Consider the following 19,786-nt stretch of genomic DNA (forward strand, 5'->3'; position numbering starts at 1 on the left):
CTTCTCCCACGCTCCATCCTGTGCCATCGGGCAGAGAGGGGCCTCATCTGCTGCGTTATTTCAGTCCCATCTCTAATTACAGGGTGACATCCGTTATTTATATCACATCCTGAGCGCCCAAGCAGCAATGTGTGGGCCTGGGAGCAGGCGGCAGCCGGAGGTACAGGAGCATCCCCCGAGCAGCATGGGGTGCAGCACGCCGTGCCTTCAGGGTCAGCCCAGAGGAAGGCAGGGAAGCGCCTGCAGATGTGCAGCTCCCCCGAGGATGGTGCGTGGGCTTCACCCCGGTCAACAAAATAAACACTTGGATGCCTCTCGCTCCGAGCCGTGCTCGCATCCCGCGGGCCGGGGTGTGTGCAGTTCCTGTTGGGTTTGGTGCCGGTTGTCAATGTGACACCGCTAACAGCCCGCTGCTGGCTCTGGTTCCGTCCCGCTGCGCCTGCAGCTTTCATGTTCCCCGCTGCGGTCTGCGAGGCGGGGTGGAGGGCTCAAAGGGAAGGAAGCGGGCGCAGCCAAGGGGAGGAAGCCGGCTGGTTTCCCTTCTGCGTCTGCGAGCACGTGCGGGGAGCAGGGGGAGCAGGGCGCAGCCAGATCAGACGGCAGATAGGGCTGGCAGGCAGCAGCCCTCTTTCCTCCCCCATGTTCCCACTGGCTCTCTCCCCGTGTGCGTCAGCCTGCAGGATGCACAGGGCCGCGTGCTGCCGCGTGGCCGTGCAGTGCGTGACGGCAGCCGCGCAGGGGAGCTTCCTCCCTGCAGGACGGGGCCACAGCAGGGGCAGGGCAGCAGTTCCCAGCTATTTCTGGCTGCTGGGGTTATTTCTGGTTCTGATTGCCGTCCCGTGGCTGCTCGGTTCCCCTGTGCGCACCCTATGATCCCACTGATGCTCTCCGTGACCCATCTATGGGACATCCCGTGGGGCTGCGATGCCCATAGGGCTGCGATGCCCATCCCTTGGGGCTGCAATCCCATGGACCCCATAGAGCACAGGGCAGAAATGTGCCGCCCGCCGCCTCGCCTCTGCCCCAGCAGCTTCTAAATAAGGAGCTGCCCTCCCCACAGCTCAGGTGACACGGGGACTATTTTTAGCAGTGAATGGAGCAGAGCTGAAGCTCTCTGCCCCCGTCAAGGGTACGGCATCATGTTGTGCTGGGGGGATTTTCCTGCATGGCTCTCTGAATGGCTCTGTCACCATCTGGGGCTGTGGCACAGGTAGGATGCAATGTTGTGGCCTCTCTGCTTCTCCTCCTGCTGCTGGGTCCCCCCTGCTGGCTCAGGGCTCTGTTGCATTTCCTACCCCAAAAAGCTACAAACTTCTCTGCTTGGGTTGCACTGCATGCTCTCTCCTGCATGGCACTGGGCAGCAGGAAAGAGCCTCAGCTCTCTGCTTTTTTGCACAGGTTGGGGGAAAAGCAAGTGGGAAAAGGGAAGGAGAGATGCAATATCCTGGTGCTGTGCAGAGGGAATACCCGGAGCAGCCAAGAACGGAGCGGCCGTGGCCATAGCCAGCTCAGCACCACCTGTGGGGTTTGCCACGAGCCATCCTCACGGGATGAGATCCCACTGATTCCAGCCCCAAAATGAGCGGGGCCGATGGCAAGGGGGCATGCTCCACTAGTGATGCCATGCCCCCTCCTCACTCCCTGCTTTCTCCGGCCCCCTCCCCTTGCTGTGCTGCTGCAGGCATGGATAACTTCGAGTACAGCATCCAGCTGAACGACCGCGACTGGGCTGAGTTCTTGCGGGCGGTGGAGGAATGCAACCAAGAGCCGGCTGCCCTGGCCACAGCAGAGGAGCAGTGCCTCAGTGACATTGAGCAAGGGGACGGTGTGCCCGCTCCGTGCAGCATCAGGGCAGGCGCCGAGCCAGGGCTTGGCAAGGCGAGCTGTTCCCCACGTGGGCTGTGCGGAGAGGACGAAGCAGATCTGTGCTCATCCACTCTACGTGAAGGCAAGCAGCCCATCTGCCCTCTGTTTGCTGCCATGCCCAGCGTGCAGGGCAGGCAGCCGCCCCATCCACCTGCAGCTGAGGGCACCGCGGGGCACGATGCAGCGTCGGGAGAGGGAGATGCTGGCAGTGGGGCCATGGAGCATGCTGAGCACCCTGCTGCGCCCCGTGCCCAAGGAGAAGACGCCGATAGGCAGCCCTGTGGGAGCCCAGTAGTGGCACAGGGTGGTGCCCAAGAGGCTACTGCATGGAAAAGCCATGCTGGGGTGCCGGGACCTACCCATGAGCACCCTGCTGCAGAGCCTGCTGCAGAGCTTGGGGAGAAAGCAGCCAGCCAGCCCAGCGTCCTGGAGGTGGTGAGACCCAAAGTGCCAGCATCAGCAAGGAAGAGCCGCAAGCAGCGTGGAGTTGGTGGCACCGAGGTGACCCCTGGGGACAAGGAGCCAGCAGGAAGCCCGGTGAGGGGCAGCACAGCATCCAGCAGGGCCCCCTCGTCCTCCCCACTGACCTCAAGGAAGGGCAAAGGGAAGGAGAAGGCGGCCAAAGCGGCACCCATGAGGCTGAGCAGTGAGGAGGCTGCGGAGAGCAAACGGCCGACGGGCAGCCCTGGTGTGGAGCTGGGGGTTGTGCCCCCCAACGTGTCCCCAAAGCTGAAGGCAAAGGAGTCAGGAGCACAGTCACCAGGGAAGGCAAGGGCCAACAAGCTGGCCAGGCAGGTGGGGGGCACAGGGGCGTGTGACACTGTGCCAGTGGTGGTCACTGCACCGGACGCCACGCCAGTGGTTGTCACCCCATCGGTTGTTGTTGCTATACCAGATGCCATGCCAGTGGTTGTCACCACACCAGTGGTTGTCACCACACCAGTGGTTGTCACTGGGCTGGGAGAGCCATGCCAGGAGGGGAAGGCTCTCGGTCCCCAAAGTGTGGCTGCTGCTGCTGGGGGCTGCAGGGATTTCACAGCCAGCCCCCCCCAGGAGATGGGCTCCCCAGCATTCACAGCTGGGGGCTCCCCTGGGGCAGGCACCTTGGATGTGACATGGCCTGAGATGTACGAGTATTTGTTCTGTGAGTCCCAGGGGGAAGAAGAAGCAGCAGAGAACACGATGGAGGGTGAGAAAACACCCTTGGAAAGGGAAATATCCTTGCCTGAACTGTATGAGTATTTTTTCAATGAACCTGAAGGAAGTAGGAAAAAAGCCAAGCGTAAGGAGAGGAAGAGGAAGGAGTTCTTTGGCTTGCACCACGCTGAGCTGCAAAAGGAGGATCCCGAAGCGGCTACAGCCAAAGAGCCCCCGGTTGCCACAGTGCCTGAGCTGTATGAACACTTCTTCCCCGACAGACCCCAGCGCAGGGGGGGCTGGAGGGGATTTCTCTTCTATTCACCAGCCTCTGAGGTGAGGAAAGCCATGGGGGCTCTGATGTCCATCCTGCAGAGGCCAAAGCCACACAGCACAACCCAAGCGCTGACCTCCCCATCACTGGCACGGAGTGGGTCCCACCTTGCCCTGGTGCCACTGGGAGGGGGTCCTGAGTATCCACCAGCTTTGGACATGGCCCTTGCACTGAGAGGTAAAGCAGCTGGAGCCCACGTGTGGCTCTGCATGGAGACTGCTGAGATCTGTGCATTGCTGGCTTTGCATGGTGTATGCATGCAACAAGGTGTGCACTGTGCATGCATTTAGCAGGGTGTGCAGTTTGCATGCATGCAGCAGGCTGTGTGCCTGCCCCAATCCTTCTCCTAGCAGGGTTAGTTGTCCCTATGGTTGTGCCATCCTGTGGAACAACGTACACCAGTTCCTGGTGAGGGGATGGGAGGGAAAATGGCCAAATCCTTCTGCACCAAGGGACCCTGAGATATGCCAATGACTGCTGAGCTGCAGACTGATGATTTGGGAGAAAAAAAGCACCAACTTTGGGGCTGTACCCTGAGCTTGCTCCCCTTCCCACAGGCAGACCCGAGGCCCCGCTGGCGCTGACCCACAAGGACATGTGCCTTGTCTTCTGTGCCTTTGCCTCCTGGGCGGTGAAGACCTCCGACCTGCAGGCTCCGGATGCCTGGAAAACCGGTGTGTGGGGTTGGGGGAGGATGGGGTGTGCAGGGAGGAAGGCGGGGATCTCATCACCGAAATGTGCTGGTGGGAAAATGTAGCTGTTTTCCTGCTATTCCAAAGGTGCTTTCTAACATCTACAGGAATGTTGGTTCTGACACCTTGCTTAGGGTCTTTCCCTGTGAATGGGGTCTGTTGTCTTGCACGTAGCCTACAAGAGACCCCAATTTTATCCCAGAACAGCCTTTGCTGGTTGGGACCAAGGTGCCATTGAGGCGGCACCAAGATGGCATCGAGGTGGCCCCAGGCTGATGGGAGAAATGTTCCCCACGAAGGTCACCAGGAAGCTGACACCCAGGCTGAGAATAGCATGCTAGCTAAAGCAGCTCCACACCACGATCACAAGGAGCTCTTGGCCAGCTCTTCCTTGCCTTCTTAGTATCAGGGGCAGACGTGGGCACAGTGTGCCTCATGCCATGGGATTGCATAAAGCAGTGTGCAAGGAGCTTTTCTTGGGCACGTATGAGATGATCTGATCTCTGCTATGAGCCAAACTGGAAGATTTTGCTGGGTGTTCACAGAAGAGCTCCATCCATTTGTTCTGAGTTTTGGGTATTTTCTGCTTTTGGCTGGGATCAGGATGTCTGATGTGTGGTGGGACAGGGGCCTGGGATTACAAAAACTCCTGGCACTGTGTTGGCACCAAGTTAAGGCCATTGCCTTTGAGATATCAGGAGAGCTAACTCAAGAGATGCAGCTTGCTGCAATGGTTTTTTTCCCCAGTATCTCATATATAAGTTGTCGTAAGCCATGCCAGACACAACCACCATCATCATCCTGACATCCAAACCTTGTGTAGATGTACTGTGATCAATGCAACATTGTCGCTCAATCCAACACCAACATGGTGCTCAATCCAACACCATTGTGGTGCTCAATCCAACACCAACATGGTGCTCAATCCAACACCATCATGGTGCTCAATCCAACACCATCACGGTGCTCAATCCAACACCATCGTGGTGCTCAATCCAACACCAACATGGTGCTCAATCCAACACCATCGTGGTGCTCAATCCAACACCAACATGGTGCTCAATCCAACTCCAACATGGTGCTCAATCCAACACCATCGTGGTGCTCAATCCAACACCATCATGGTGCTCAATCCAACTCCAACATGGTGCTCAATCCAACACCATCATGGTGCTCAATCCAACATCATCATGGTGCTCAATCCAACACCATCGTGGTGCTCAATCCAACACCAACATTGTGCTCAATCCAACACCATCACAGTGCTCAATCCAACACCATCATGGTGTTCAATGCAATACCAACATGGTGCTCAATCCAACACCATCACGGTGCTCAATCCAACATCATCATGGTGCTCAATCCATCACCACCGTGGTGCTCAGTCCTTTCACTTCTCAGCACACAAGTGAAGTCTGTGCATCCTTTCCCTTGAAACAGCCATCTGGTGGAGCTATGACCCATGTGCCCAAACTAGACATCCAGATGTGGTCTCCAAGGTGCAGGCAGCGCAGGATGCACTGGGAACAACCTCATGAGATGGGGATACGTAGCAGGAGGTCCCATGGCCTCCAAGTTGGGAAAACACTCTCTAGGTTGCAAGAAGCTGCCACCCTCACCATGGGAATGTGACGGGCTCTTTTGCAGTGTTCCTGGCAAGCTTTGGCACGCTGTCTGCCATCCGCTACTTCCGACGGCAGGTCAGGGAAGGACGGCCCCGCACCTAGCCCCAGGATAGCACGTACCCAAGGACAGCTGAGGATGGGCACCTTGTTCTTGGGCAGCACGAGGAGCCCGGAGCCCAGCACTGAGACTTCTGAGGAGCCATCCCCAAAGGGGACAAGATGTCACGGGGAGCAGGATCCTTCCGGTGACAACACGGTAGGCGGTTTGTACCTGTGCCGGACAGGAGAGGAGCCTGGCGTGGGCCAGCTCTGTTCTTTCTTCGCACACTTCTTGCATATTTATGCTGCCTGCAAGGAGCAGGATTGGCACCCGACCTCCCTGTGGGGGTCACCCACTGGCAAAACACCGAGATGGAGAGCAAAAAGAACAAACAGAAAAAGTGCTTCATGTTCTACAAAAGGGATCGGGGCTGTGCACTGGGAAGAGCCCTGGCAAGGACAGGAGCGTGTCGGAGGGGGCACAAGGAGTGCACATGTGGCTCTGATGGGTGCCAGCCCTGGGGTCTGTTTGTTCCATGCTGCTCCTGTCCTGGAGACATGGAGTGGGAGGAGGAGGAGGAGGGTGAGTGTGACCTTGTGGGGGACGAAGGGGTGAGAGGCAAAAACAGAACGGTTCTGTGTCTAGTCACCCAAGAGCATTATTCAAGAGGGTTTTCTGCGCTCACAAGTCTGCGAACAGCAGAAATGAGGAGTTGGGTAGGCACTTAGGGACCAGATCCACACAGGTACTGGGGAAATCTTCCCTAAAATCCCATGTGGGTCTGCCTAGGAGCTTTATAGGAGCAGCCCGATGCAACAAGGGGCAAGAAGAAGAGGTTCTGCTCTTCTTTTACAATACAGAGTGCCATGCATGGGTTGCACTGAAGACCTGAAGTGCAGAGCAGAGAGCACACAGTGCAATTATGCAGTGGGATACATATCAGCACGTGATGAGGGAGAGATACTGGCTCTGTGTAGACTGTGTAGGAGCTGTACGTTGGGTATGAGGAGTTGTGTGGAGGAAGAGAACAGACTAAATATGCTGGAAGCTTCCAATAAAGATCTATCTCCTTTAATACTTTGTGTGCACTCCCGTGTCTGCATGGTGAGCTCCTTCAGAGCCTGGGCTTTCCAGCGCTCACCTCTCTTAGCAGCCAGGTGAACCCGAGGTGCAAGTGGGAGCAGCCAGCAGCTCAGCATCTCAGCCCCACCACCACCATAGAAACGACCTTTTGGGTGCATCCTGGAGGCTTCGTGCGTGTCACCGAGGTGGGCGCAGTGCCACCCTGCCCTGCACGCAGCTCCCATGGCTGTCACCTCCTTGAAAAAGTCAGGCAGGTGCTGGCCTGCTTGCACCGTGTGCGCCGAGGGGGCAACGGCTCTGTGCTGCAATCTGCTTGGCCACAGCAGCTCCTTTTATATTTCAGTCACATCTCCTGTCATGAGATGAGAGCAAAGCTTCCTGCGGACATTTCTGTTAGGTCAGGGCTGTGTCATTGCCAGCAAGAGGGCTTCAGAGGGAGAGCTGGGAGCTGGAACGGCGCAGTGGGACCGTGCTGCTATTGCCACCTCCTGCTGTGTCAGAGCAATGCCAGGAGGAGATATTTGAGTCTCACCCAGATGGAGCCCAGGAGCCAACACTGCAGCCATGCACCAGGGATGCAATTTAACCCAGTGCAGCTGTGGGGGCAGAGGGCTGCTGCTGAGGGTTGCAGTGCTGCCAGCAAGGCCGAGCAGCTTGCTGCAGGCGCATGGAGTGAATTGGAAAGCCCCTTCCTGAGACCCCCAGGACACGGGGGGAGAGTGAAGGCGAAGGGATGGCAAAGAGAGAACAACGCCTGCCAGAGGAAGGTGCGCTGTAATTGTAGGGCTCACAGTACCATTCCATTCTGAATAAATAGATCCTGTTGGTTATTAGCACACAGCTTCCCAACAAAAGGTAAACCTGGAACGACACGACGACAGCAGAAGACCCAACCCAACACACGCACCGCAGCACCGAGCCTCATCCACAGCTTCAACATTAAATACATCCCCGACTCAGCCACATGTACACATTAAATACATCAAATTCACTCAAACCTCGCAATGTAAACTTTGCTGGATACCTTCTGGAAAATACAGGTAAGTACAATGTAATACGTAGACATTCAAGTACGAAACGCTGCTGGGTTGCTTTGTGTGCACCAAAACAGAGATTTCATCGCTATGTTTGGTTTGCAGCCTCCGGAGGGGACAAAGGTTAAGAATTTGGAGCCTCAGGTAAAAAAGAAAACATTTGGGTTTGCTGCTGACCTCATATGTGCTGAGGGATCTGGCCAAGAGGCTGCAGAGCGATAGCACCCAGACTCTGTCCCCTGTTGTTTGTGCCCTGATCTCCCCAGGTGCCCCCAGATGCTGAGGGATGGGAGGAGGATGTGGCCCCCTTCCCCCATCCCCCCCTCGCAGTGGGAACCATTCTGGGATGTCCTTAACACTGCTCCCAGGGATCGCTGCGGATCCCTTTGCTTCCCACACCCACCGGGGTGGGAGAACAGAGCCCAGGGGTCATCCTGTGCCCGGTGAGACCTCTGTTCACACTTCATAGCAGGGTGCTGGGCTGTCTGGCTCCCTGCCCTCGGCGTCCCACAGGTTGTCATAGCTGAGCTCGCTCTGGAAGCTCTGCAGCTCAGCATAGTCGTGGTACACTGCAGAGTCACGGTGCAGGCAGCCGCCTTCTGGCACATCGTAGGCACCCATGCCATCATCTGCAGGGAAACAGCACAGCCCTGAGAGTCCCTCCAAGGCAGCCTGATTCAGCTGCCTGCGGTCAGCAAGGAGGAGGGAAGGGCACAAATGGGGCCCTGCACTCCTCCTTCAGCCCTGCTCCAAAGACACCGATGAGGGACGTGGATGAGGCTGGAGATGGGGATGGAGAACCCAGCAGCACCCACGGGCCTCACCTGGTGGCTGCAGCAAGGGGCCCAGATGTTCCTCTGGCAGAGATGACACCTGGAAAGGAAGAGATGAACCGATTGGGATGGCACAGTGCTGCAGCCCTGGGGTACCCCCGTGCCCTCCACACTCCCCACGTTGCACCCACACAATGGGCTCCAATCCTGAGAGAGACAAATCAAGTTCCCAGCCCCTCCCAGGTGCTTACAGAACAGCACTGCAGGGCTGCTCCCTGCCCCTGGACTGCACTGACAAACTCACGTTGGCAAGGTATGGAGCATCTGCAGGAAGCTGGGGGTGTCTCTGTGCCCCGAGCACCTCCATCCAGTGCCTGCCGGGCAGGGGCTGGGCAATCTTCTGACACTGCAGGACCTAAACAGAGCAAATGGCAGAGCTGATGCCCATCATCGATGCCCATCATACGGCAGCAGTCAGGGCTGCTATTTCCACAAGCATCACAGTGAGGAAAACAGAAGGAATCGGAGAGGAGGAAACCTTACGTTGCTCATTTCCAGCTGTGCTGGGGGGTCCGTGGGGCGATGCGGTGTGCTATAGGTGCAGTAGGGCTCACTGTACAGCGCAGGCAGGACGGGGTGCTGGGAGATGAGGCTGCACGGTGCCTGTTCCACATCCTGCGTGCCTGGACCACATCTGCCTTTGGGCTTCTTGGTGCTGCTGCCCCTCTGCAGCTCCTGCACAGGCAGCACGGTGCTTGGCCAGTTGGTGTGGGGCAGGCACTGCAAAAAGGCAAAGCTGGCTCTTTTCCATCAGCCTGGACCCACATGTGAGCGATGCATGGTCACCGCCTCTCTTGGGTGCTCCACCTGCTCCCTTCCCACTAATTTCCTGGGATTTGGGCATGGCTTTCACTCACATGGAGAGGTTGGGAATAACCAGGGCTGTGTGGCTCCTCCAGCAGCATGAAGGACTGAGCGTCGTGCAGCGAGCCGCTGTGCTGGGACAGGTGTGTCAGGGTGTTGGTCCCTTTCCCTCCAGATGCCCAAGAGTTGGTGCGGCCATCGGAGGCCAGTGAGCCTCTCCCACTGCCAGCAAACTGCAGAGGAAGAGAAAAGGGTTGCATCAGAGCAAACCTGAGCATCCCAACACCCTGCATTGACATGTGCTGCTCCATAGGGCTGGGCATCCCACGGATAGAGGCAACCCCAGGGCTGAGCATCCTACAGATGGAGCTCCCTTGGGCTGAGATACCTATGGATGGGGCTAAAGCTTCACAGTCCAGCTCAGCCTGGGCTCTTGCATCAGGGCCACCCATCCCCATCCCCACTGGATTTATACTGGTTTCCACACAAATCCGCAACAGCTGTTACCTGGCTGAGGTGTGGCAGCTTTGATCCTGAGAAACTCTCTGATCCGGACAAGGAGGAGTCAGCATTTCGAAACTGGGCAGTTTTGAGGCAGTAGAGCCACTCCTGGTAATCCTCATAGCTGCGGCAGATGACGCGGATGGAGTTGATCAGCCGGCCTGCGAGACAGCATCACGCGGGGCTGCTGCTGGGGCCGGGCTGCAGCCCACGGTGCCTCCCCCAGGAACCCATGGTCGTTCCCATACCCATTCCCCATACCTTATCTCCATCCCCATCCCCACACTGCATCTCCATACCCCATTCCCCTTTAGCCACCCCCACACCCTATTCCCATCCCTCAACTCCATCCCCCATTCCCCATCCCCACCCCCATTGCTGTCCCATACCCCATCCCCACACACCATACACCATCCCCATACCTCATCCCCAGGCACCAGATCCCTACACCACCACGGGACAAGAGGATCTCCCAGCCCAAATCCAGATTGCATCCAGCGCAGCCCTAAATATGTACCTTCTATTAAAAATGAGGTTTTATCGTTCTCTTCAAACAACACCTGGATGGCATTGAGTGGCAGCTCGCCCTGTTGGGGATAGAAAAAAATCACTGTCTCTTTTCTAGCCCTCTCGGCAACATTTTCCCACCTTTTAGCAGCTGATGTCTCCAAAACACTGCACAAGCGTTGTCCCCACAGAAGCTGACCTGCTGGCTGGGATTTCCAGCCTGGAAGCCAGGAATCTCCCCTCCATACCCTGCAAAGCCTCACAAAGACAGGGCTGAGCCCCACGGGTGCCAGCAGCTGAAACGTGAGCCCTGGGCTGTAGGGCACACATTTGTGGCTGCCACTCCGGTGGCACACATGGCAGAGGCTGAAGCTCTCTGTCCCCAACTCGTCCTCAGTGCTGAGCACAATGCAATCATTGCACGCACGTCCACAGCGGAATTGCACAGCCATGGAGGTGGTTTGGTGCTGAGAGAGGGATGACAAACTCCTGCAGCATTTTTCCTGTGTAGGAAAGCCATTTATGGTCCGAGCAGTGCAGACCTTGGGAGGAAAAACTAAAGCAGCGCTCTGTGACTCAGTTTTCCCCTGTTGCTGCTGTAAGAAATGGACTTTGGTGCTGCTACGCATGGGCGGGGGCTGGCGTGGGGCAGGCACAGAGCATCGCTTGCAAACAGCCCTCCTGAGCATGGCAACCCCCAAAACCAGCAAGGAGAAGGGCCAGACTCTTTTCACATCTACGTGAGGGCTCAGCAGGCTTGTAGAAGCGCCGGGAGAAGGCTGCTGTGCCCCAGCATGCCCGTGGAAGAGCCGGTTCAAGGGGAATCCCCTGCAGCCCCGCACCGTGGGAAGGCAGCACAGCGAAGGATGGGGAAGACAAATCCAGTTTAAGGTTTCAAAAGAGATGAGTTCATCCAGGAGCCCAACCCAAGGCCCCCTCGTGCAGCGTCCTCTTCCCAGGAGCTGCCGACAACGCGCTCCCGAAAACAAGCTCAGCCCGAGGTGTGGCACAGGAAAACACCCAGGCGGGTGTTCAGGGAGAGCTCTCATGGTGCATGGCCCTGCTCCAGCCCGTGGATGCTCCACGCAGCTCTTCCCACTCCAATTAAAAGCAGCCTGCACGCCGCAGGGCATGGCACAGATGTGGTGACATCGCATCCTGGCGCTGCGCACCTGTCGGTTGGGCACCGCGCTGCTTTTTTCTCTGCTCAAACCTGAAAAAAACAGCCTTGGAGCGCACGTGGCTTCTTGACAGCCCTTGGAGTGATGCCTGAGATGTTGGCTCGGGGGGCCAATCGCACTGCAGGTGATACAGGTGCAGCCCCCATACCATGCATGCTGCCTGGGTGCTGCTGACTTTCACCTCCTCCTCCCTGCATCGCGGTGCTCGGCAGCCAGCTCCTTTCCCGCAGGGCTTTGTAGGAGGGCAAGGTGTTTCTCATGGGAAGAGGGCTTGCAACACCCCGCTGCTGTTCACCTGCCAGCTGGCGAGGGAGGCAGAGCCCTTGCCAAGAGGAGGAGGGGAGCCAGGTAGAGGGAACAAAGAGCCGAAGCCGTGCTGTGGGTTGGGGAGAGAAAAGAGAGATGCTGGAGGATGAATGTACCTTAAAGTAGAGGCCGTTGTGTTCTTCAGACACAATCACCAGCGTGGAGGGGTACAGCACCAGCAGGCGCTCGTGCTGCTCCTAGAGAAGGAAAAGAGCGGTGCTGAGCCCAGGGACAGTGCTCTCCTGCTCCATCCCCAGACACTGCAGCTGGGCCAGCAGAGTGGGGATGAGCACTGCCCCACGATGTGCGTTGAAGGGCTCTTCAGGGGCACCACGGTGGTCCTACCTGGAAAGGCAGGTGCTGGAGCTTCACTTTGGAAACGCAGAGGACGTCACCGAGGGATTCCCGCTGGGTCCCCCTCCACTCCTGGACAGGCATGTTCTGCACCGACCACCGCAGCTCTTCCTTCCCCACCGAGCTCTGCTTCCAGTCATCCTAGAGATGGACCAAAGCAGAGATGTGCCCTCCTCTTTGAAATGCTCATCGAGCTCCGGATATTGGGTATTGGATATTGAGAATTTCCCCAGACCCAAGCCAAGGTGCTGCAAGAGGTGATGGGGGAGCAGTGTGCTGCAGAGCACAGCATTCACCCAGCACTGAGCCTCTGCATCCCAGCCCCAAGCACCAACCTGAGCAATGAAGGGCAAGCCCAGGTTCCCTCCGTTCAAGTGGATCTGCTTCTCCAGGTGATAGAGCCACTGCTTCAGCTCCGGCTCCGTGGGGCAGAACACAATCAAAGGGTTCAGCAATGGACCTGGGTGTTGGAGAGATGAGATGTGTTGAGCTATGCAGCATCAAAGGGCACCACATGCTTCTCAGCTTTGCTTCGGCTATAAATGTATAGACCAACCACTTCCCCATGTATGTATTCATTGCTGCACCTGTGCCAGACAAGCTGCAGTGCAAGTGAAGGCTCACACCCCCTGCTACTCACTGCAGAGACACTCTAATGATGTTAATCATCACTTCTGGCAGGCTGCAGGATGGATGTTGGGATTAATAATTGACCAGTGATCTCAGGTTATAACAAACTCGGTGAGATGGGGATTTGTGGGGCTCGGAAGGAGCCAGATAAGCGAGCGCACGGGATAAACACGGTACTTTGCCCTTTGTGGAGCCTTTCATCTCATGAGACCTGTGTTAGTTATGAAGATCAGGTAATTAAGACATTGAAACACCTCTGGCTTGTCAGAAATGCACTGACACAAAGACGGCAGGTGGGAGGGGGGAAGCTGAGGCAGAGCAGCTGCCCCTGCATCACTCCGCTCAGCTCCATCTCACTGGTTGGGTACGAGGAGTTATGCAGGTCCAGGGCTCACCCCTCTTCCCTGCCTTGGTTTCCTCATCTTTGCAATGGGGATCAAGAGATCCCCTGCACAGTAGGGGGTCAAGGTGCTAATAGCATTACCCAGGAACTTGGGTGGCTATGGGTGTTTACCATGGTCCTGCAGAGCAGCAGCAATGACACAGCCGTGCTGAGCAACCTGTGCCAGCCTCGTGCTCCGTCCCACAGCCCCATCCTTCCTCTTTCTGCAGGAAGGCTTTGGGCCATCTCTGAGCCAGGCTGGGCTGCTCACAGTCCCACCAGCAGCTGGACCACAAACCCAAGGCATAGCAATATTATCAGCATCTCCTTTTTACTATCTCTGGGTGGCCATGGCATGGTTTTCTCTTCCTTGGCTCTGCATCTTCCCAGCAATCCTTCCCTATTTCTGTGCACTCCAGGCTCTAACTACCACCCCTGGGGCCTTGGGGCTGCTGTAACTCAGCAAAGAAGCCTCTGGCCACACTGCAGACAGCTCATTATCCCTTGTATAAGCAAGGCGAGCAGTTGGAAAGCCTAAAAACTCTTCAAGGCAGCAGCGCTGACAGGGGAGTCCCCACTCAACCCTTTCCCTGCCCGCAGCCTTGGGCATCCCTACCAGCTAAGGATGCAGAGCATCAGTTCCCTGCCTCCTCCCCCCACGGTGTGGTTTTCCACTTTGTCACCATGGGGCAGCTGTGGTTTCACCCACAGCCTCTCAAACCCTGGGGCACAGACCTGTGATGCGGAAGGCGTGCTGCTCCTCCTGCCCAGCGCTCCTCCTGCTCTCCACCTCACAGACATTCAGCTCTTTCAAAGGCAGCAGGCCCTGCGTGGGAAGGAGACACTGCATTATTGGGGCAGCCCACAACAAAGAATGCCCCTTTTCCCATAGGTTGGGCTGCCAACAGCTGGAAACATCTGAGCCTTCCATCCAGAGCTGCTTCCAGATCTTGGAGAAAACCTCAGCAAAACCAAACACAGGAATATGGGAATAGCACAAAGAGGAACTGAGCTGCTCTCTTCCCATACCCCAACCCTTCACACACAGTGCACAGGAATGATGACAAGCATGTGCTCCCATCTGGGGCTCTTGGAACAGGGGCTGTGAAAGATGCTAATTGCTGTGATGTCTTGGGGCCTCTGCTGGCACATTTAATTCCTTCTTAATTCCTTTAGGATTAATAATCCAAGGGGCTGTTTGTAAAGCAGGTGGGGGATTGGTGATGGTGTTTGCATTCTGCTGTGTGTCTGATGGCTGGCTTGCTGCGTGAGTCAAGAGAGCACATCGTCATATTGCATTAACCTCAAGTGACCTAGAAGACAATAAATCATTTCTAAAGGGGATAAGTTTCCCCAACATCCACAAAGCAGCCACGCTTGGTTGTTGTTACTCACTCCTGCAGAGGGAGAAAGCATTCAGGGTCGGTTTTGGCTGTGATTTTTCAGCTGTATGTGCATAATAGCCTTTAATGAACCCACATCACCAAAGGTTGCTGGTAGAGGCCCATCCCATCTTGGCCATCCCACCCAGTGCCCCCATTTTGGCCGTGCTGCCCCTTGGAGGTGCCCTACCTGGTAGGTGAGCCCATTGGAGCCCACGGACTGGAAGTAGAGGTGAGACTGGAAGAGCTCCAGGTAGCAATCATTGACCTCCTGCAGGAAACACGTTTGGGGTTTCTGACAAACGTCTGCCACAGCTGTAGGTGCCATTGCCCAGCATTTCTCCCCACATCCCAGCCCTGCAGGGTCAGGCTGTGAATTACCTGGCAGTGCTGAAACTTGAATTTGACCTTGGAATAATAGATGATTTTCCCCAGGTTCCTGACGACCGTTTTCCTCCGTCCCTTCTTGAACAGGCTGGGGAACCTCTGGTCCAGGTTTTCCTTCTGGTTTTCTTGGTTCTGAATGCTCTGTACCAAAGATTGGGGATAAACAAGTCAGAGGTGGGATGTGGGATGGATGGAGGAGGTGTCCCCCAGCACAGCACTCTGCATCTGCTCCGGATTTGGGGTCTCTGTGCTGAAATCAGCTTTGAGCTCAGCTGGCAGAGATGGGGATGTGTGCAGTGGGGGAGACGGGAGCTGGAGGGATGTTTTCTAGGGTGGGAAAGGGAGTGTGCAAAAGCGTATTTAGGGTTTCCCAACCCTGACCTCCTGCCATCCTGACCCAATTGACTGGGACAAGGACCAAGCAAGGCTAAGACAGTGCAGTTTGCCTTCCAGGCCAGGGGTTTCCCATGTTTCCTGAGCTCTGGTTCGATGGAAATTCCTTCCTTGTGCAACGGCACAAACCCACGCCCCTATTGCACTCCACTGCCTGCAGCCCATGGGGTATTGCACACAGGCTCAGAGATACTCATTGCCAAGCAGAAGAGAGAGGATAAGAGCCACGAGCTCACCCTGAACCAGGCTGCAAGCCTGAGAGGGACCTTTTTTACCCCTTTACATGGGATATTTCCTCCCATGTCGAGGCGGGAGGGCTGCGGTGGTGACATGTTGAAGCAGCATTTCCAGGCACGCAGCAGGGAGCCGGGGGACAGCACAGAGACAGCAGCTGCGCCCCGTGATGAATGCAGAGCCAGCAGCACAAGCTCACCCCTGTGGGCCCCAGTGACTCACCCCGGTGGAATGGCACCAACCCCAGCCATCCCTGGTGCTCAGCGGCTCACAGGACCCTCATACCTGCAGAGCTGAGCTCCTTTTGCACCCACAGAGGTCTCTGAAATCTCCTCCAGGTGCAGCTAAGCCCTTTGCTGCTGCGGTCTCCCTCCCAGCTCCACGCAGTGCCATGCACACACATCCGGGCCGTGGGGAGCTGCAGGCTGCCTGGTGATGCTCTCACCAGAGGCAATTAATGTCTGCTCCTGTGCTTCCCAGGCTCAAACCTCAGCACTCACAGGGCCCGGTGACTCAGTTTTTTTTCCCTCCACATCATCACCATCTGCCCTTGGAGAAGCCTGGAGCCAGCTCTTGTGTTTCCAGCTGCAGCCCGGGGTCAGGGCTGGAGGGGGCAGGGGAGCAGCTCTGACCCTGCATGGCCGGTGGGCAAAGGGAGGGATTGGGATTTTTCTCTCTTGAGAAAGATGTAATTGAGAAGGGCTTCCAAGCGCCAGCGGTCTTATCAGCACCGATCAGGTCTTTTGGTCAGGCAGAAAGAAGTGGGGCAGCTCAGGTCAATTTTTTACCAGGCGGGGCTCTGTGTTTTTCTCCCATTTCTGCTCCACAGGGGCTGCAGGCAGCACGGATCCCAGGCGAGCAGCTTTCTCCCAGGGCTCTGCAAGCAGTGCCAACCCCGACACCTCCTTGCCCTCCCCACATCTCCGCTGCTCATCCCGCAGGTAGAGCCGGTTGCTGATTAACCTGCCCGTACCCTGCAGCCCCCGCTGACTCCCCGCTGAATCACCCTGCAGGAAGGGCTCAGTCCCTCGCACAGTTACCCAAAGCCAGAGCTGTGCTCCGGGCAATATCCTTCCCCTGAGGATTTGCTGTGGCTGGGAGGGGTGGGAAGCAAAGGGAAGGGCGGGGTGTGGGAGCTGCACAAGGATGCTAGCGGTGGTGGGGTGGGAGCAGGGATTGGGGGATGCCCCCAGCACTGTGCACGCAGCTAGACTGACTCCATCACCTCCCAGATGGAGGTGTCCCACAACAGATGGTGCCGAGTTCCACTCAGGATGTCCCTCGTAGCACCATGCCTCAGTTTCCCCCTTTCCCCACATTCACGTGGCTCAATTGCCCTACAGCAGCACGCACTCAGCGCCGCCCCATCCGCAGCCCTGGACCACCCCGAGGTCCTGGGCAAACACACAGTGCAGCGTTCCCCGAGCACTGCTGGGATGCAGCCATATGGCCACGGGGCTGCTACGTGCCCGGGGCAGACCTGCCCTTCCTGATTATCTTCCCAGCTCTCATTGCTAAGACGCTGCCTGCTCCGTCTCATTCCAGCGTGGGAATGAATCATCCTACCTTTGAGTGTTCGCTCGCATTTTCCCTTCCTACCCAGAAACAAAGAACTGAGAACAGCGATGATGTTCCCACCACACTGCACTCCCCCCGAATCACACACGTAGAGATGCAGCATGTCCTTATCCCCCCCCCTCTGTGGGGATCCCAAGCACAGGGCTCACCCCTGAGCTGCCCTGCCGTGCAGCCTGGTGCACCTTTGGCCCTGGGATGGGTGGGAATGCAGCCTGTGGGGCAGGATGTGCTGGTACTTGCCTTCCCAGGGATGTACTGCAGGATTTTGTCTGTCGTTGTATCCCTCTCCCCATCGCCGTCTATGCCGAGGAAGCTGGGCAGCTTTTTCTTGCCATTTTGCCTATGGGGCAGGGGAAGAAACGGCACAGATCTGAGCTGATGCAGAGCGAGTTCTGCTCAGAAAAAAAGGGAACTTGGAAAGCTCTGTGAGCAGTTTGCTGTGGGCTTTCTAATCACCCCAGCCCAGCACTGAGCTGATAACCGCCTGGAATGATTACAGCGGGTTTCGTGCTGCACCTGTTGGTGTTTCTTTGTTTTATTTTCCATTTCTTCACATCACCAAATATTCTCAGCTGAGCCCGGTAGCAGCGATGTCCTATTGCAATGTGCCACCTCCAGCCCCACTGTGAGACCCTCAGGGCAGAGCTGCGTGTGCACACGCACACACACACATGCATGCATGCACACCACTGGTGTTATGGGGTCTTTGTGGTTTTCCTCTCTTCCCTTCCACCCCCAGCAGAGCCCCCCTGGTACAGCACACAAGGAGCCCCATCTGGGGCTGCAGTACCACCCTGCAGAGGTGTCTGCTTCCCATGGGGGCACAGCAGGGGTCAAGCTGAGTGCCAGGGTTTGGGGTTTTCCTTCTAAAGGGATAGGGATGGGTAGGATGGGTACACTGGGTTAGGGTGAGGGTGAGAGTTAAGGTTAGGTTTGGTTAACGTTACCGTTAGGATTATGGCCAGTAACCCTATGGTTAGGGTTACCACCGGGGTTATGGTTAGGGTTACTGTTAAGGTTAGGGTTAGGATTAGGGTTAGGGCTATGGACAGGGTTATGGTTAGAGTTAGGGCAGCACAAATAAAATGCAAAACAAAGGAATGCTGAGCGCTCAGCTCTGTGCCCCACGGTGGGGAGGTGATATTTCCCAACTCCAGCGAAATAAATCACGCTGTTCCTCAGGGCAGTGTGGCTGCAGCACTCCGGCGCAGCACCACGATCCCCCTCCCAAGGCACCTCCAGCTGCCGTGGCACCACTCCAAACCCCCCAAACCTCCCATTGCTGGTGGAACACTCTTTGGGATTCCCAAGAAGAGCTCAGCGCCGACCCCGTTCCCAACGAAAGCATTCGTACTCACTCTTTCTTCAGCGAAGGTTTCCTCCTGAAGGAGTGCCGGAACCCCCCAGGCGCCTGCGGGACGCACGCAATGTTCCCCATTCCAGCAGCCCAGGAGCACTGGGAGCACTGGGAGCAGAAGCAGAGCGTGTGTCACGCAGCCATGCCCCGCTTCCGTCTGTCGGCACTGACTTGTGGGTGTGAGCCGGCAGCAAACAGACTTTTGGCCCAGGGCTCTCACCGGCTGCTTCTCCTCCGCCCCGTGTAGGGCCGGGACGTTTGGGGAGGGGCTGCGTCCCAGGGCTGAGCCCAGCTCACCGCAGAGGATAGGGTTGAAGAAATGGCCCGGGAACATTCTTCTTCCAGGGAGTCGATGGTTGCTGGAAGGGGAAAGGGATGAGGAAAGAGGTGGTGACGACGCGGAGTCGCTGATGATGGTGTGAAAGGTGGATGCGGAATGAGTATCCTTGTCCTGCTGATTGAGAAAAGAAAAAAAAGCTGGGCTGGGTGGTCACAGCAAATAGGGAAACTCCATAGTGTTATTATGAATCAAACCCAAAGCACGCAGACAGCTCACGGCTGAGGGTTCTGCGAGGAGATTCTTGGGTTGTGGCTGTTTAGCATTTGGCACGGAAGGAGTTAATGGGGACAGTGCTATCTTGGTGGGTGAAGAAGGCCCCTGTGGCAGTGAGGGGTTTGCAGGGTGCAGGTTTTGTCCCTGCAGAGTCACAGACCTGCAATAACCTGGCAGAGCAGCAGCAAAGGCAGATGCTGAGAAAGGCGATTTAAGCCCAAAGCAGCGTGTGTGTTTTGAACAGGAAGGTTCGTCCCATGCTGGAACACCTCCCAGATTATGATGGATTCTCTGACATGGGGTTTTAAGACCGGGAGAGGATGTTTTGCTTGCAGGGATGTTTGAACCATGCTGGGATTGGCTCTGGGAGGCCACAGGGACACGCTGGGATTGTTGGACTCCGTTTGCACCCACCTTGTGTTGGAGCTGAACAAGAGCAGCACATCCCACAGCGCCAATCCCGCAGCTGGGGAGGGGGCTGCTAAGAGCAGAACATCTGCCAAAGGCTCCTGCACCTTCCACTTTTAAATCAGCCCCTTCTCCCACTCCTTGTGTAACTCATTAACCCTTTGTGGCCAGGTAAAACCATGGGA

The 19,786-nt window shown here is 56.7% G+C and overlaps 2 protein-coding genes across 2 annotated transcripts; one reads left to right on the top strand and one right to left on the bottom strand.

The window, feature by feature from the left end:
- The first annotated feature begins 926 nt into the window (after positions 1–926).
- On the top strand, positions 927–6,769 carry PERM1 (PPARGC1 and ESRR induced regulator, muscle 1). The gene is made up of 4 exons (XM_052691549.1): positions 927–1,210; positions 1,682–3,514; positions 3,895–4,011; positions 5,677–6,769. Exons 2-4 carry the CDS (start codon positions 1,684–1,686, stop codon positions 5,754–5,756), a joined length of 2,028 nt encoding a protein of 675 aa, XP_052547509.1. The 5' UTR covers positions 927–1,210; positions 1,682–1,683; the 3' UTR covers positions 5,757–6,769.
- Positions 6,770–7,532: 763 nt separating this feature from the next.
- Positions 7,533–18,854, bottom strand: PLEKHN1 (pleckstrin homology domain containing N1). The gene is made up of 15 exons (XM_052691552.1): positions 18,642–18,854; positions 17,524–17,623; positions 15,073–15,219; positions 14,882–14,962; positions 14,045–14,135; positions 12,633–12,757; positions 12,289–12,438; positions 12,060–12,140; positions 10,467–10,536; positions 9,956–10,110; positions 9,502–9,681; positions 9,128–9,364; positions 8,889–8,999; positions 8,636–8,684; positions 7,533–8,440 (listed from the first exon to the last, which is right to left on the bottom strand). The coding sequence occupies exons 1-15, from the start codon at positions 18,719–18,721 to the stop codon at positions 8,268–8,270; spliced, it is 1,830 nt and encodes a 609-aa protein (XP_052547512.1). The 5' UTR covers positions 18,722–18,854; the 3' UTR covers positions 7,533–8,267.
- Positions 18,855–19,786: the final 932 nt, after the last annotated feature.

The sequence above is a fragment of the Tympanuchus pallidicinctus genome, unplaced genomic scaffold (assembly GCF_026119805.1).
Source record: "Tympanuchus pallidicinctus isolate F22 unplaced genomic scaffold, pur_lepc_1.0 scaffold29, whole genome shotgun sequence".
Taxonomy (NCBI): Eukaryota; Metazoa; Chordata; class Aves; order Galliformes; family Phasianidae; genus Tympanuchus; species Tympanuchus pallidicinctus.

Excerpts from the sequence above, each read along its gene's own strand:
- PERM1 (XM_052691549.1), top strand. The coding sequence starts at position 1,684 with ATGGATAACTTCGAGTACAGCATCCAGCTGAACGACCGCGACTGGGCT. Across the intron at positions 3,515-3,894 it reads CATGGCCCTTGCACTGAGAG|GCAGACCCGAGGCCCCGCTG; the intron begins GTAAAGCAGCTG and ends CCCTTCCCACAG. Across the intron at positions 4,012-5,676 it reads TCCGGATGCCTGGAAAACCG|TGTTCCTGGCAAGCTTTGGC; the intron begins GTGTGTGGGGTT and ends GCTCTTTTGCAG.
- PLEKHN1 (XM_052691552.1), bottom strand. The coding sequence starts at position 18,721 with ATGGGGAACATTGCGTGCGTCCCGCAGGCGCCTGGGGGGTTCCGGCAC. Across the intron at positions 10,111-10,466 it reads AACCTCATTTTTAATAGAAG|GCCGGCTGATCAACTCCATC; the intron begins GTACATATTTAG and ends GCTGTCTCGCAG. Across the intron at positions 8,441-8,635 it reads CCCCTTGCTGCAGCCACCAG|ATGATGGCATGGGTGCCTAC; the intron begins GTGAGGCCCGTG and ends GTTTCCCTGCAG.